At 44.4% G+C, this 15079-nt stretch overlaps 1 protein-coding gene across 1 annotated transcript in view; it reads left to right on the plus strand.

The window, feature by feature from the left end:
* Gad1 (glutamate decarboxylase 1) overlaps nt 1–15079 on the plus strand; it is a 40413-nt gene that overhangs the window by 23621 nt on the left and 1713 nt on the right. The window contains exons 7-16 of the mRNA XM_021182551.1: nt 445–557; nt 1696–1811; nt 1894–1973; nt 2205–2259; nt 4282–4398; nt 5705–5769; nt 8062–8140; nt 9221–9370; nt 11897–12004; nt 14382–14471. Of these exons, the coding sequence (XP_021038210.1) occupies nt 445–557; nt 1696–1811; nt 1894–1973; nt 2205–2259; nt 4282–4398; nt 5705–5769; nt 8062–8140; nt 9221–9370; nt 11897–12004; nt 14382–14471 (973 nt within the window). The remainder of the gene's footprint in view (nt 1–444; nt 558–1695; nt 1812–1893; nt 1974–2204; nt 2260–4281; nt 4399–5704; nt 5770–8061; nt 8141–9220; nt 9371–11896; nt 12005–14381; nt 14472–15079) is intronic.

Raw genomic sequence — 15079 nt, forward strand, 5'->3', positions numbered from 1 at the left:
AGATGTTTACAATGTTTCTGAAAGACAGAAGTTAGCCCTGCCTACAAGCGTGAAACTGGCAGTCCTTTTTTTTTTTTTTTTTTTTAATGTTTCAACCAATTGTAAGTAGAAGCCAAAATGAGTTTTTCAAATTAACACTGCATTCACCTACACATAATTACAGTGAATCCTCCCCTCTGGGTGAACCCACCCAGGACAGGTGAGGCTCTCTTTTGCTGGTGAAGTATCTCACAGCAGACTTTCCACTACCTCTCTTGGTAACCCATCTGGGTTTTGACACTTTAGGGCTGGCAGACATGTGGATTCAGGGAAAAAAAAATCATGTTAGTGGTTTTGAGTATTCATTTTTAGTACCCAACCACAACTGCTGAACCAATGGTCTGTGTTCATAAAAACCATAGGTTTATTTCTTTATTTCCCTTCTTCCTTTCACCGCCACTCTAGGTTCACATATGAAATTGCACCCGTGTTTGTTCTCATGGAACAGATTACACTTAAGAAGATGAGAGAGATCGTTGGATGGTCAAATAAAGATGGTGATGGGATATTTTCTCCTGGTAGGTTTCTTTTCTGCTTCCAATACTGCCAATGTGGAACCTTTTGTTCTTTTTTATTAAAATTACTGACAAATGTCAATTACGGAAATTAATGGTTTTCATTGTGACATTTGTGTATATGTGTATACACACACATACATATACATATACATATACATATACATATACATATACATATATACAGTTGATGGTCTTAGCACTCAGCATCCCTATCAGGATGAAGGCTAGCAAGAATGCTACCACCCTACAAACTAACTAACCAAGGCTGTGTCTGGGTCATGCAAAATGGTGCTGTTCTGACAACAGCAAACCTGATCAATGAGTCAGATTATCAATGAGCTGAGTTCACTCCAAATATTGTATCTACTTTAGTCTCTTAGCTCAAAGTAGATACAATAAAAATCTTTACAATGAAGACTGCTATCCTTGTGGGTAAGAAGCAGTTGTAGATGATGTTATCGGCAGTGTGACTGCATACAGGAGAAAAGAAGAACTAAGAATACAATTGTCCAGGCAATTCAAGCAGACCACAGATTTGCCTGTTTCATCCTAAGGCAATTGATGCAAAAGTGACTAGTTTGTATTGGCTAGACTTGGATAGTTATCTCCTTTCCTTTTGTATCTTTATTTAGAGGGACATGAGTGAATTTGTATCTATTTAAATAAACTTAGACCTCTCCTAGACTCAGGAACTCATCTGGGCTAATCATTAAAAAGAGTACCCAAGCTCGTAACCAAGAGATGCACTATTTCTTTCTGAAAGCTCCATTACTCTCTTTCTCTGTGTTTCTGAGCTCAGGGAACAGATTCATCTTTGTTCAGTAACAGATTACCCAGAAGATGGGAGCTGGGAGGCTGTAACTAGCCATGCCTTTGCAGCTGCTCCCACTGCCTCCTGTTTTGTGTATAGGCTTTGGGTAGGCATTGCAATGCCTGAATCACCTCCAGCGAAATTGCCTACCTAGCTCTGGAGATAAGTGCAAAGAGTCCAGAGAGAAGTCCTTAGAAGTAAAGAAACCAGCAAAGCTTTCAGGATACTGTCCTTTCCCTTCCCAATGTGGTGAATCACCAGCTCAACCTTTGTATTAAAAACCCAGTAGAACCCCAACAACCTCCCGCTATGTTTGCTTGTTGACAGGGGGAGCCATATCCAATATGTACAGCATCATGGCTGCTCGGTACAAGTACTTCCCAGAAGTGAAGACAAAAGGCATGGCGGCTGTGCCCAAACTGGTCCTCTTCACCTCAGAACACGTGAGTTGGGGGCTCTGGCGTGGGTTGTGATGGTTTTCAAGGGACTATGCAACTTTTAACCTCAAGCATCCCTTTGTTGCAGAGTCACTATTCCATAAAGAAAGCCGGGGCTGCGCTTGGCTTTGGAACCGACAATGTGATTTTGATAAAGTGCAATGAAAGGTAGGCTGGGTGGAGCGAGCATTAGGCTCCTGATGTATTAAATGTGTTCGTCTGTTAAATCTGCTTTATTGTGTTTAAGCGCTGGCTCCGTACAGTGTGCCAAGCTGCTAATGGTCTGTTGAAAATATCCATTTAAATTACATTTTGCTGCTGATGAAAAAGGTTTTTTTCCCTCTTGGACAATCTTGTTGATTCTTTATTTTCACTTCTCTCTTTTTATAATAATTATAGGGGGAAGATAATTCCGGCTGATTTAGAGGCAAAAATTCTTGATGCCAAACAAAAGGTAGGTATGTTTTGAAACTTCAGTGAATACTTTTTTAAAAAATGACTGTTATTTGCCTACACAATGAAATATTTTGATAATGGGATAGTTGTATTACATTTCCAAGATTCCTGTCTGAGATATTCACTTATTTCCAACTTGTGAAAGGATTTGGCCCCAAAGCTGAGTCTACAAGTCATACAGTGTGTGTGTCTGTGTGTGTGTGTGTGTGTGTGTAAGAGAGAGAGAGTCAGGGGATAGGAGTTGGTTCTCTCCTACCAAATGCATTCTAAGGATTAAACTCAGTTATGAGAATTAGTGGCAAAGTCCTTTATCCACTCACAGTACTAAGCCACCTCACCAGCCAAATTTATCTTCCCTGTTGATTTTTGACCATTTTGTGTTTTGCCCGTGCTAAGAGGGTTCACTCTAGAACTACCTCGATTATTAGCTTGGCCCAGCTTAGTGAGTAGATGAATGCTTTGAGTGAGGGTGACCAGAGCACTCGTGGGTGGCCACTCACAGGATGCATCTGTGACACTCACCCAACCTACAGGACATGTGGTGACTCCATCTCCTCACCCATTGAACTTTGTTTCTTGTTAGATATAGTCTAGTTTTCATAAGTCCCATTTTATCGAGGGACTCTGTTTAGCAAAGCGTTTCTGTGCCCCAGCAGATGGCTCAGTACTTGGCAAATCCAACTCAACGAACTCTGCTACACGAAGCAATTCCATAGAACAGATGGGTCCCACGGCCGTGCCGTGTAGCTGCCACCATTACCACCACACTGTTGTTTAGTTACCTTCTCGTGCCTTCTTTTTTGGTTGTGGCTGTTTGCTGAGACCAAGGTAGATGGAGTTTTACTGGTTAAGGGCTGAGCTCTCAAATTCCTTGAGACTCATAGGGCTCCCCCAACTTGCCCTAGCTCCTTTTATTCATTTCCTTGCTTCCCTCTTTTCTGTGTCAGCATCTTAGCATGAATTAGTGTTTCAGCCTTCCAAGTTATAGACCTACTATTATTATGTGGGTGTATGTGTTTATGTGTGTGCAGGTGTGTATGTGCAGGTGTGTGTGTGTGTGTGTGGTGCAGGTGTGTCGTGCAGGTGTGTGGAAGCCAGAGGACATGAGGCATAGGCACTGCATCATTTATTTGAGACAAGGTCTCTCCCTGGCCTGAAATTCACAAGGCAGGTTAGGTAGGCTGAACAGCAAGCCTCAAGGACCCCCATTTACCTAGTTCCAGTTCTGAGATTACAAGCATGCATCAACCTGCTTGGCTTTTTAACTGTGAATTCTTATGTTTTCAAAGCAAGCACTTTACCCACCGAGCTAATTCCCCAGGTCTTGTATCCACCTCTTTAAAAAAAAAAAGTTTGAGTTTAATTGGGTTATCAAACCACTTAGAACAACATGACTCTGCATGCTTACATGCAGAAAGCAGTATTCAGATGATGTTCAAAAGTGCTCATCTCTCCAAATACTTATTATTTTTAATTTAGTTTCTGTCATATAACTTACCACTGTGATATATTTTATATATTTTGCATATCTAATTTTATCTACTTGTTGCCTGCACTGTCCCCAGCACCAAAAGACCTAGCATGTAAAAGACAGTTAAACAAAACAAAAACCACAAAATATCTCTGTTGAATGAATGAATGAGTGAACAACAAAAAGTACTGAGAGCCATGGTTTCTGATTTCACCAGCTTGGCTCACAGTTAGAAGTAAAGATTGGTGCCTTCTACTTCCCGTAGAAACAAGCAGATGGGGAGGGCTAAAACCCACAAACAAGGGGCTGGGGGAGGTGGCTCAGCATCTAAGAGGGCATACCACTCTTGCACTGAACCAGTGTTTGGTTCCCAGCATCCTCCTCAGGTTTACAACCACCTGTTACTCCATCTCTGGGGCATCTAAAATCCTCTTCTGTGCTCTGAGGGTGCCAGTGCAAATGGGCACACAGACACACACACACACACACCAAACAAATAAATGAAAATATTTTTTAAAGCACTAATTAGCCATCTCTTTCACCTTGTAGGGCTATGTTCCCCTTTATGTCAATGCAACCGCAGGCACGACTGTTTACGGAGCATTCGATCCAATCCAGGAGATTGCAGACATATGTGAGAAATACAACCTTTGGCTGCATGTGGATGTAAGTGTCTTGTGCACACACAGTGCAGTTCTGGGAAGGGGCAGAAACAACCCTGCTTTCAGCCTTGCCTCCAGCTCTTCTGAACCCCCTGCCTGGCCCTACCTACCTATGTTAGCTCCTGCTCTTCCCCACTCCTCAGGGAGCTGTTTGTGAACAGTGCATGCCACAGAACCTGGCCACCCTCTGGGATTCAGTCCGTCCTGGCCAATAGTTGTCTTGTGTGGATCCTTCCAGAGTCTACTATGATGAGCAGCTGCTTTATTTAGATGAATGGATGCAAAGTAAAATATAACTGACTTCAGATAATTAAAAAAAAATTCAGAAAAGAATTTCAGAAGATAGTAAGACCATGACATACAGGAAATGGCCATGAGTGTGAACACTTAGTCACCTGTCTGCATCCCCCATCTGTGACACTTCTAAGACAGATGTCCACCTGCTGCATGCAGGAAAGTAAGGATGTATACAGAAGACATGAGCAGCTATGAGAGTAATCCCAAAGTTTCCCAGCAAATATGTGCTCTTACATATGTCATTGAAGCGCTCTCTCTCTCTCCCTCTCTCCCTCTCTCCCTCTCTCCCTCTCTCCCTCTCTCCCTCTCTCCCTCTCTCCCTCTCTCCCTCTCTCCCTCTCTCCCTCTCCCTCTCCCTCTCTCCCTCCCTCCCTATTTATTCTCCTACTGGATGCCATTTCTTGGGTATAGACAAAAGGAAAATCTGCCCCACTCTTGGATAAATGGCTACCAAAGGCCCTGCTGACATGCTATGCCAGGCTATTCAGTAAAGCAGATATCGTGGTGCCCAGAGCAGTGTCTCCTATGACTGGGGCTTCTAAGTTTCTCAAGACTTTTTTTTTTTTGGAAGAGGCAAACAGTTGCTCCTGCCTTCTAAGCAGCCTTCAGTACCTTCATAGCTGTCAGGGCGAGTATATTGGGTTCAAACAATCCCTGGCTTGCCCCGGCACTCTGGGCCTTTGGGTTTTGATTCACAGTCATCACAAACTCAACCCACTTTTCCTAGATCACTAAGACATTCTCTGCAGGAAGTTTATGTAAAGCCCTGAAGAGCCCACAGCCTGGGCGACTAGAGCTGTCAGCGTGGGCTTATTCCATAGGTTATCAATTGTGTAACCTTGACTGGCCTGGAACTTGCTACATAGACAAGTCTGGTTTCTAATACATGGAGATCTGCCTGTCTATGATCTGCCTGTCTCTGCTTCCCTAGTGTTAGAATGCAAGGTGTGCCTATCTTCATTATGGGGTCTTCAGTGCTGCAAGCTCCTCTTGTCTCTTTTCTGTCTTTGCAGGCTGCCTGGGGTGGTGGACTGCTCATGTCCCGGAAGCACCGCCACAAACTCAGCGGCATAGAAAGGTACAGTAGGCTCAGGAGCCCTCCTTCACCTTCTGTGTCAGATACACTATACGCCTTGGTCCATCCCTTACCTTCCCAGCCCCCATGTCAGCCTTAAGTTCCCCAGCCCTGATTTTCAGTGATGGATCTCAATCAGACTGGACAAACTTTAGCCCACCTGGTGTCTTTTGTGTGCATGGTTTCTTTCCGAGTCAAATGGACCCTCAGTGAGTTCACACAGTGAAGTGAGGCACCCAATGAGATGCCTAGGAAGGAGAAATGGAAGGGGAAGGAGAGAGGGAGAACATTGATCCCTTTAGTTCCTCTTCCTCAGGAAGGGAGCTGATGACTGAGACACCCGCTCCCCTGACTTATCTCAGTAGCTGCAGCAAAAGAGAGGCAGAAAGCAAAGGTGTAAAGAATATTCCAGGCAGTGAGCATGGGCAATACAAAGGCCCTGAGACATGACTCCTGGCCATCTTCAGGACGTGGAACAGGTGAAGACCAGGGCAGTAAGAAGACTGGGCCTGGGAGTTCACAGGCGCAGTCTCCTAGCAAGGACTCTGGATTCTGTAGCCGTGACCGTGCCTGCTCTCTTCTCTGTTTTGAAACACCATTGTCAACACGAGATGAAGTATATGATCGTATAATTTGGAGGGAAACATATGGAATATCTCAGGCAGTTCTCATTTTCCATCTTTGGACCAGGTGAAAGATGGAAACCCTCACAAGACTAAGCTTGGTCTTTACTAACGTTTAGGCATGCGTGTTTTCTGAAGGGAGCCAACCCACAGCAGGCCCTGATTCCCTCCACTTGCAGTAGCAGAGAATCATTTACTTCACACCTTCGGAACATTGAGAAGGCCATTTTTAAAGCCATTTTATGAGATCTAAATATAATTTTTAATGACTTGACATGCAACAGCAGTGACAAAATTGGCTAAGTTCATGCCTTCTCAGCGCATTGACATGGGGTTTTCTCTATGATGCCAGCACTTAGTCAACCTTCCTGGGAATCCTCCCAGGTCCCTTCCATCAGGGATCCTTTTTGGGCATGTAAGGGAGAAGTTCTTCAAGCTCTGCCCTCTTCTTGAAACACAGTGTGTGAATGTGTGGGTGTAGGCATGCACGCACGTGCACACACACACACACACACACACACACACACACACACACACACAAAACCTAAGGAAGAGGTTAAAAGCCCACAGCAAGGGGTTTGTGCTGGGTGAGCACAGACATGTAATTTCAAGGCCGTTGTTACATCAGAGGACACACTCATCTCAGGTATTAAAATGCAGAGCCCAGCTGTGGCCGAGGCCATCAGAAAAGGGTCTGTAACCCACTGAAACAAATTTCCCAAGTTTGGATCATTATATGTTACACTCGGTTGTTTCTGTAATGTCCTAGCTAGTGTGCTCCTTAGTCATCTAATTGTGTCTGACAGAGTGATCCAGTTGCTAGGAGACCATGCTTGTTAAGTGAGCACTGCAGCCCAGACTGGCAAAAATCATGTTGCTTTCTCAATCGCTGTTGCTAGGTAGTCAAAGTCTACGGCAGAGCAGCTGATGGTAGCATTGAGGTGCGCCATCAGCAGGCAGGTCCTTGTCACTAGCCCTTCTTTAAATCAAAACAGAAAGGCAGGAAGAAGTCAGTCCAAGGCTATTCCCTAGAAGGAGGCAGTCTAGCGTATGGTCTATGAGTGTTGGTTCTGTAAAGAGACTCCTGGAGCTGGACCATGACCCAGCATCTCCCAGCTGTGTGACTTTGGATAATGTGGGTTAGTCTCTCTGTGCATCTGTTTCTTTTTGTGAGAAGTAATAGGAATGTCTCCATCATAGTGTTGCTGTGAGAATCACATATACAAGGCCCTACGATTACATATTCCATGAACTTTTTTATCTTTTATTCCATCCTGATAAGATCGATGTGAACTCTGAAACACAAACGAGTTGTGTAATGTACACAAGCTGGAAAATGTCAGGGCTAAGGTTCAGATTGGGACTGCATACCTGCAAAGCCCCAGACCTTAGTCCCATTTCCCATCCTATACCACCTAAAGCTCTGAGAACAGTAGGATATGTAAGAAGTAACTGGCTGCTGTTGTTAATAGCAGTTATATATAGCATTCTGCAGTGCAATACCTTGGGAGGCTGCCTGAAGCATACACTTCCCGCTGAGGGTCCATTTAGGAGACTGGGCAAGGAAAGCAGCCGTGACTTCCATGGAGATGGCCGATGGGGTTTTCCTCAACAGGATAGGCTCTTCTTTCCCTTCCTCCCATCTTCTCAGAGGTCCCTGTGTGTCTTCCAGGGCCAATTCAGTCACCTGGAATCCTCACAAGATGATGGGCGTGCTGCTCCAGTGCTCTGCCATTCTGGTCAAGGAAAAGGTTTGTACTCGCTCGGGGAGCCTGCAGGCATCTTCCCCTCCCTCCCAGCTAACGCTGGTTTTCCTCTTGGCTCTTGGCTGCCCTTTGTCTTTGTCCAGTGCTTAGGGCCCTGCTGGTGATAGACTCTTCAATGAGCTTCTTTGAGTATTTCTTCATGTGTGGACAGACCTGAGAGTGGTTGCTAATCCCCATCAGTGAGAACAAACCTCGCTCACCGGAGCATACGTTGGGTTCTTAGTGGATAACTGTAGTCTCAAGAGCTGAAAAAAATTAGGTGGAACAGGAAGTCCAGATCCCAGCTTAGGGCAGCAGGAGCTGCTGACCAGACTTTTGTAGGGCCAACAAAATGACTCAGTGAGTCAAGGCACTCGCTGCCAAGCTTGAGGCTCTGTGTTCTTTCACTGAGATTCACATAGAGGAAGGAGGGAACTCCCTCAAGTGTCTTTTGATCTCACACATACATATGTGAGTGTATGTAATACCCTCACACACACAAAATAAAGGTAATTTCTAAAAGAGCTTCTGTGAGTGAGCTGCAGACAGATTTTTTTTCTCCCCACCCCAACCCCCACCCCCACCCCCACCCCCACATGTACCCAGTGCACTGATGTTTCGTAGACCTACTTCAAGAGAGGTACCCACCTCAGGTGTCTCTTTTGGGAGTCAGAGCCCACACTGGCTCTCCTCCACTTACCCTAACATCATAGGGGGTCTTGCATAAACTGGAAGACTTAGGGGGTAATATCTGGGGAGAGGGAGTTCTTTATAGCACCAGCTTCCCCACCTGCTGAGGTTTATCCTCCAAGCCCCACCCAAAGAATGGCAAAGTAATTCCCCCTCTTAAATGTCCAGATGTCTCTAAGAGGGACAGTGAGGCCCTTGTTGTAGACATCCAACACAAAAGAACTTTTTCTGACCCGAGTGGCAGAAGGGAGGCAGGGGAGGCAGACAGGCAGGGGTTTTCCCAAGAGTGTCTTTAAAGGACATCTGAACCTATGGCAAGCCTCAGAGGAAAGGAGGCGTGGGCCCCCGGTCTCTGACTGGTGAGGACAGTTGTTCACATCTTGATTTTTATGACAGGGTATACTCCAAGGATGCAACCAGATGTGTGCAGGCTACCTCTTCCAGCCAGACAAGCAGTATGATGTCTCCTATGACACCGGGGACAAGGCGATTCAGTGTGGCCGCCATGTGGACATCTTCAAGTTCTGGCTGATGTGGAAAGCAAAGGTATGGAGGGGAAATCCAGGATGCAGGGAACTGTGGCTAGCCTGAGAACTATGGCTAGCCAGGGAACTGTGGCCAGCCCGGGCTGGCTAGTGACAGGGAGACAGTGATAGGTCACAGATAGTTCACTGCACATGTAACTGTATCTGATTGAGTTAATGGTATCTTCTTTGTGAATGGAATAACTTTCTTTGTATGTCAGTTTTCACTTTTTTTTGTTCCTTCTCCTTAGTTTGAATCACCATAGGAAGTTCTTATTCTTCTTATTCTCTTATTACTAAAAATTTTGCCAAGAGGACTTCCACAATAATTCTTCTTAAATTTTACAAGATTTGTTTCTCTCTCTCTCTCTCTCTCTCTCTCTCTCTCTCTCTTTGTGTGTGTGTTTATGTGTGTGAGTGTGTTTATGAGTGTGACTGTGTGTTTATGAGTGTGTGTGAGTGTGTTTATGAGTGTGAGTGTGTGTGTTTATGAGTGTGTGTGTTTATGAGTGTGTGTTTGAGTGTTTATGAGTGTGAGTGTGTGTGTTTATGAGTGTGTGTGTGTTTATGAGTGTGTGTTTGAGTGTTTATGAGTGTGAGTGTGTGTTTATGAGTGTGAGTGTGAGTGTGTGTGTTTATGAGTGTGTGTGTGTTTATGAGTGTGTGTGTGTTTATGAGTGTGTGTTTGAGTGTTTGTGAGTGTGTGGTGTGTGCCTCAGTGTGCATATGGAGGGAAACTTGCAGAAGTTGGTTTTCTCTTTCTAACATATGAGATCCCAGACAAAACTCAGACTATTAGGCTTGGCAGCAAGCACCGTTACCCACTGAGCCATCTTGCCTGTCCTCCATAATAATTCTTAAGAACTCTAAAGTTATTTAGTACAAATAGAAAGAAGGTTAGAAAACTACTGTGTTGGTCTGGGAAGAAAGCAGCCAAGTAAAGGTGATCTGGATGTCAGAGCTTTGCATGGCCTCTGTTCTTACTATTTACTACTCCTTGTTAATTTCAATGATTTCCATAGTAAAGATTTGGACTAATTTTTCCTCCAAACACTAAGGCTTTGCAGCAATGTCTGATATAGAAACGACTGGCACATGATTGGTTTCCTTCCTCATTATGTCATCTCGCCTGAATGTAGAGTCTGGATTTGATTCTCCCACAAAGTAATCATAGGCATTTTGAGCGTATAAATGCCTTTACTGCAATAAGAGAAAAAGCCCTGTCATTTTGTACTGCTGTAATGATCACATGGCCTCTCTCCATAATTACATCTTCATCTTGTCTAACAGTGGCCTCCTGAGCTGTCCCCAGGAGGTTCAGCCCCTAGGTTGTGGAGGAAAGAGCCTGGGGTAGAAATCCTTTGTGTGAGCGAGACCTCCAGTTCCACCTCTTAGGAAAGTTCCTGCTTTGCCAGCTCTGGATTCTGCCCAGGCTCTTCAGTTATCCACTGGCCAGCCTTGTGCATCTGCTCTCATTAACACCAACCCAATCAGCAGCCAGAAGGCTGATCTGATAATCAGCCATGCTGGCTTTTGAAACTCAGGCTCAGCTAGTTTGGGAGTAGTTAGAGCTAGTACAGTCTCTGGGCATGTGCTGAGAACCATGGCACCCACACTTGCCTGCTGACCCATTGCTGGGAGGGGACACACTGTTCTGTGGAAGGTGAATTGCCTGTGAGGACTGGGGACAGGTTTGGCCAGGATAGATGGCAGGGAAGACGCATTCTATCATAGCGTCTTTTAAAGTATCTGTGCAGGACTAGATGGCTGTTCCTTTCACCTATCATGAATGTGTTTAAGAAATGAAACACAAAACGCAAGCCCAAAATCACTACTTGTCGTTAACATCAATAGGTAGATTTGTTTTAAAAGTTTCTTAATGGAACCAACAAGGTGACTTAGCCAGTAGAGGTGTTTGCCACCAAGAGTTTGAATCCCAAAACACATATGGTGAAAAGAAAAACCTGATCCCCATTAATTGTCCTCTGACCTTCACTCCCAGGCGTACATAAAGGTGCACACACAGGCAAGAACACACACACACACAGAGTAAGGGGGTGGGAGGGGGGAGGGAGAGACAGAGACAGAGACAGAGACAGAGACAGAGACAGAGACAGAGTGAGACTGAGTGAGAGTGAGAACAAGGGCGGATAAATAAACATTTTTAAAATGTTCTTCTTTTCAGCTTCTCTACTCATTCCAGCCTAACCTGCAACAGTTTGTAGACTGGCCTCAGTCCAGATAGGACACTTTGAGTGGCACTATCCATAAGCAAACTAGCTTGTGGCTGACTTGTAGGAAGCTAAATCCCTGCTGAGCACAACTTCCAAGGGACCAAAACAAGGTCCTAGAAAGAGAAAGCGTTTTCTTGCATTCAGGGCTTTGAAAAAGCTGTGCACATTTAATTGGATAGTCCTTCCTAGCCACCTCCAAGACCATACTTCTTTAAATGCCCCATAAACCAGGCCAGCATAGCCTTCCCAAATGACTGTCACAGGGAAATAATGCAACTTGACAGCAACAAACACATCTTTCTTCTTTGAAACAGGGCACTGTGGGATTTGAAAACCAGATCAACAAATGCCTGGAGCTGGCTGATTACCTCTATGCCAAGATTAAAAACAGAGAAGAGTTTGAGATGGTTTTCGATGGTGAGGTAGGTTGTCCCCATGGACTGGACACGTGGTGCTTCCAGGAAAAACACCCAGAAAGTTCCTGGAGCTTGAGATCCTCAATGTCTCATCTCCTTTGAAACAGGACTTGCTTTAACTCCTCATGGTTCCTTTCACCCCTGATATCTTTACACAAGCCCAGGTATATGAATACATAAAATAGACAGACTGAGGATGAATAGTAAAGATAATAATTTTAAAGCAACTCTCTGTAGGCAGTTTTTCCATTTTACTAAAGACTAAATTAAATTTGCATGCTAATGAGATGGGGTGCTATTGTTTATTTGTACACAAAGTATGACATTTTGGTTGAATATGTGATATGGCAAGATTCGGTATAGTGGTTCTCAGCCTATGCTTGTGACCCCTTCAGATGACTGACCATTCCAAAGGGGCCTAAGACCATGGGAAAACATAGACATTTACAGTATGATTCATAACAGTAGCAAAATTACAGTTACAAAGTAGCAACAAAAATAATTTTATAGTGGTGGGGCGGGGGCGGGGGTCACCACAGCATGAGGAACTAACTGTATTAAAGGGTCCCAGCATTGGGAAGGCCAAGGACCACTGATGGAGAGGATCCTGGACATTTTTCAGAGTTGAGTGAGATTTTGATCTTATAGTCTTCAGTATTGAGAACGCTGCTTTGCATTAATATATAATATATATAATACACATAGATAGTATATATAGCACAGAATGGCAGAATGTCAATAGGAAGATATTAAATCTTTGTTTTCTCTAATTGAGCCATTTTCTGCAAGCACAGAGCAGTTTGTAAGTACAGTAAGGACACTGTTGTTCACAGCACACACGAATCTGGACTCTGCAGCTATTTGAGGCACCCTTCCTTGACATTATGTGGCACTATATGGCAGGTATGCATGTTGTATGCTCAAAACCAAGTCTGTAGTGAGGTGACATCATACCATACAGGCAAGCACTGCCAGCAAACCCCAGATTCATTACATGTTTGATTTAGAGTTAAGCTTTGGTCTTTTATAATCCACCCCCGCCCCAACTCATTCGCACAACCCCATATGAAGTAGCAACACAAAGTTAAAGCCTCTGGGCCCTAAAGCACATGGCTCTCAGCCAGCTCTTTGACCTAGAGCACTTCCCGTGGCAGATCCTACCCCTTCATTGTTCTTGGCTCTGTCTTGAGTTGGACTCAATCCATGATAAGTGTCTCCCAGGCCCAAGTAGCTTAGAGGTCAGGTATAACCTCATCTTCCAAGACTGGCTCTAAATGAGGGCTTGCTCTCCACGGAATCATGAAGAGAGCCTGATAAACTGCTTCTGCCTACGTTCACACACTCCCCCTATTATACACAGCAAAGCACCTGTCAGCCCAATATTTCCTGAGTGCCACATACGGGGTTATTATTGTCCAAAACAAATATTGTGTCTGCCCTAGTGGAGTTTACAATTGAATAACAAAATATGGACTTGCTGCCAGCCCAGGTAAAAGAAAGCCCTGTTCATACATAAAACAGCTGTTCATAACCTGCTGTAACCCAGCACCGACACAGCTGACATGTGTCTGTTTACCTGTGCGCTTCTCAAGATACCACCTGAGAGTCAGCAAATGAGCACTCGCCGTCAGCATGTGGTGTTCCTGCGCCCCGTCTGTGGGACTTCCCTCTACAGGGTTCACACATTCTAGTAGAACATTGAAATGAGACCAGTGATGTCTCCAGCCACCTAGAACAGGAGGATGTGTGTTGTGACAAATGGCCCTTTCACAGGGATCAGAAAACACAGATATTTACGGTATGAGTCGTGATAGTAGCAAAATTGCAGTTATGAAGTAAGTTTATGGTTGGGGGTCCCCACAGCATGAGGAGCTGTATCAAAGGGTCTGCATTCGGAAGGTTGAGAGCCACTGCTTAGGTGCAGGCACTGTGCTAGCAGCATTAAAGAAGAGCGGCAAAGCTCTCTCATCCACAAACAATAAAGTAAGCTAAGCCATTTCCCTCTGCACAGCCCTAGAGACAGCAAAGTAACGCCCCTTCCTGACTTACTAAAATGGCCGTCATCTTTATCATTTCAAGGTACAGAAGCAGTAGGCTTGGGGAATCTAGAAAGTTCACTGGGGTTTGGAGAGTCAGCACTCTTGACAGGAGAAAGTGGATAAGCAGTACTTCCTGTCTGGAGTAATTTTGTACCACATTGCTTTGGAGACGTCATTTAGACACACAACACACACACACACACACACACCCTTTTTAAACTGGAAAAACAAAAAACAAAACAAAAAAAAAACAACTTACTCCAAAAATGCCTCCAGCTTTTGGCCAAATTCTAACCATTTTCTTTTTTGTTTGTTTGTTTGATTGTCTCCTGGAATTTCTGCAGCCTGAGCACACAAATGTCTGTTTCTGGTACATTCCACAAAGCCTTCGTGGGGTTCCAGATAGCCCTGAGCGACGAGAAAAGCTACACAGGGTAAGGATGCGCTCTTTCTGTCTCAGATGTACCACTGCTGCTGTTTGGCTCGCTGGGCGGGCCATCCTGGTGCCACCGAGCTGTTTGTTCTCAAAGGGGAAGGACTTAAAAAAGAAAATGTTTCAGGGTCGACTTCTGGATAATGGGTGTTACAAAGCCATCTTAACTTATACTTCTAGGGTCTGCGTTGACCTCTTTTAAAAAATGGAGTCCCACTTTGGACTGATGTTCTTTGTTACAGAGGCTCTCTTGGAACATTCCACATTCTACTTTGTTGGCTATATTTTACTAAGTGCAAGCCTAGTTGGATTCTGACTCATGTTCTCTGTTGATTTCTACATCTAGTTTATCCATTCAGAGTTGTTGCCATATTTATGTAACTTGTTAGGCATGCAACCATGGAATGGAAATTTGATAAATTTAGTCTGTGTGCCAGGCAGTATCCTGTACTCCAGGCTATGTACATCAAAATTGCACTGTTTTCTGTCTTTGCTTCTTCTTCTTTCTTTCTTTCTTCTTCTTCTTCTTCTTCTTCTTCTTCTTCTTCTTCTTCTTCTTCTTCTTCTTCTTCTTCTTCTTCCTCTTCCTCTTCCTCTTCCTCTTCCTCT

Source organism: Mus caroli, chromosome 2 (genome assembly GCF_900094665.2).
Source record: "Mus caroli chromosome 2, CAROLI_EIJ_v1.1, whole genome shotgun sequence".
In the NCBI taxonomy this organism is placed as follows: Eukaryota; Metazoa; Chordata; class Mammalia; order Rodentia; family Muridae; genus Mus; species Mus caroli.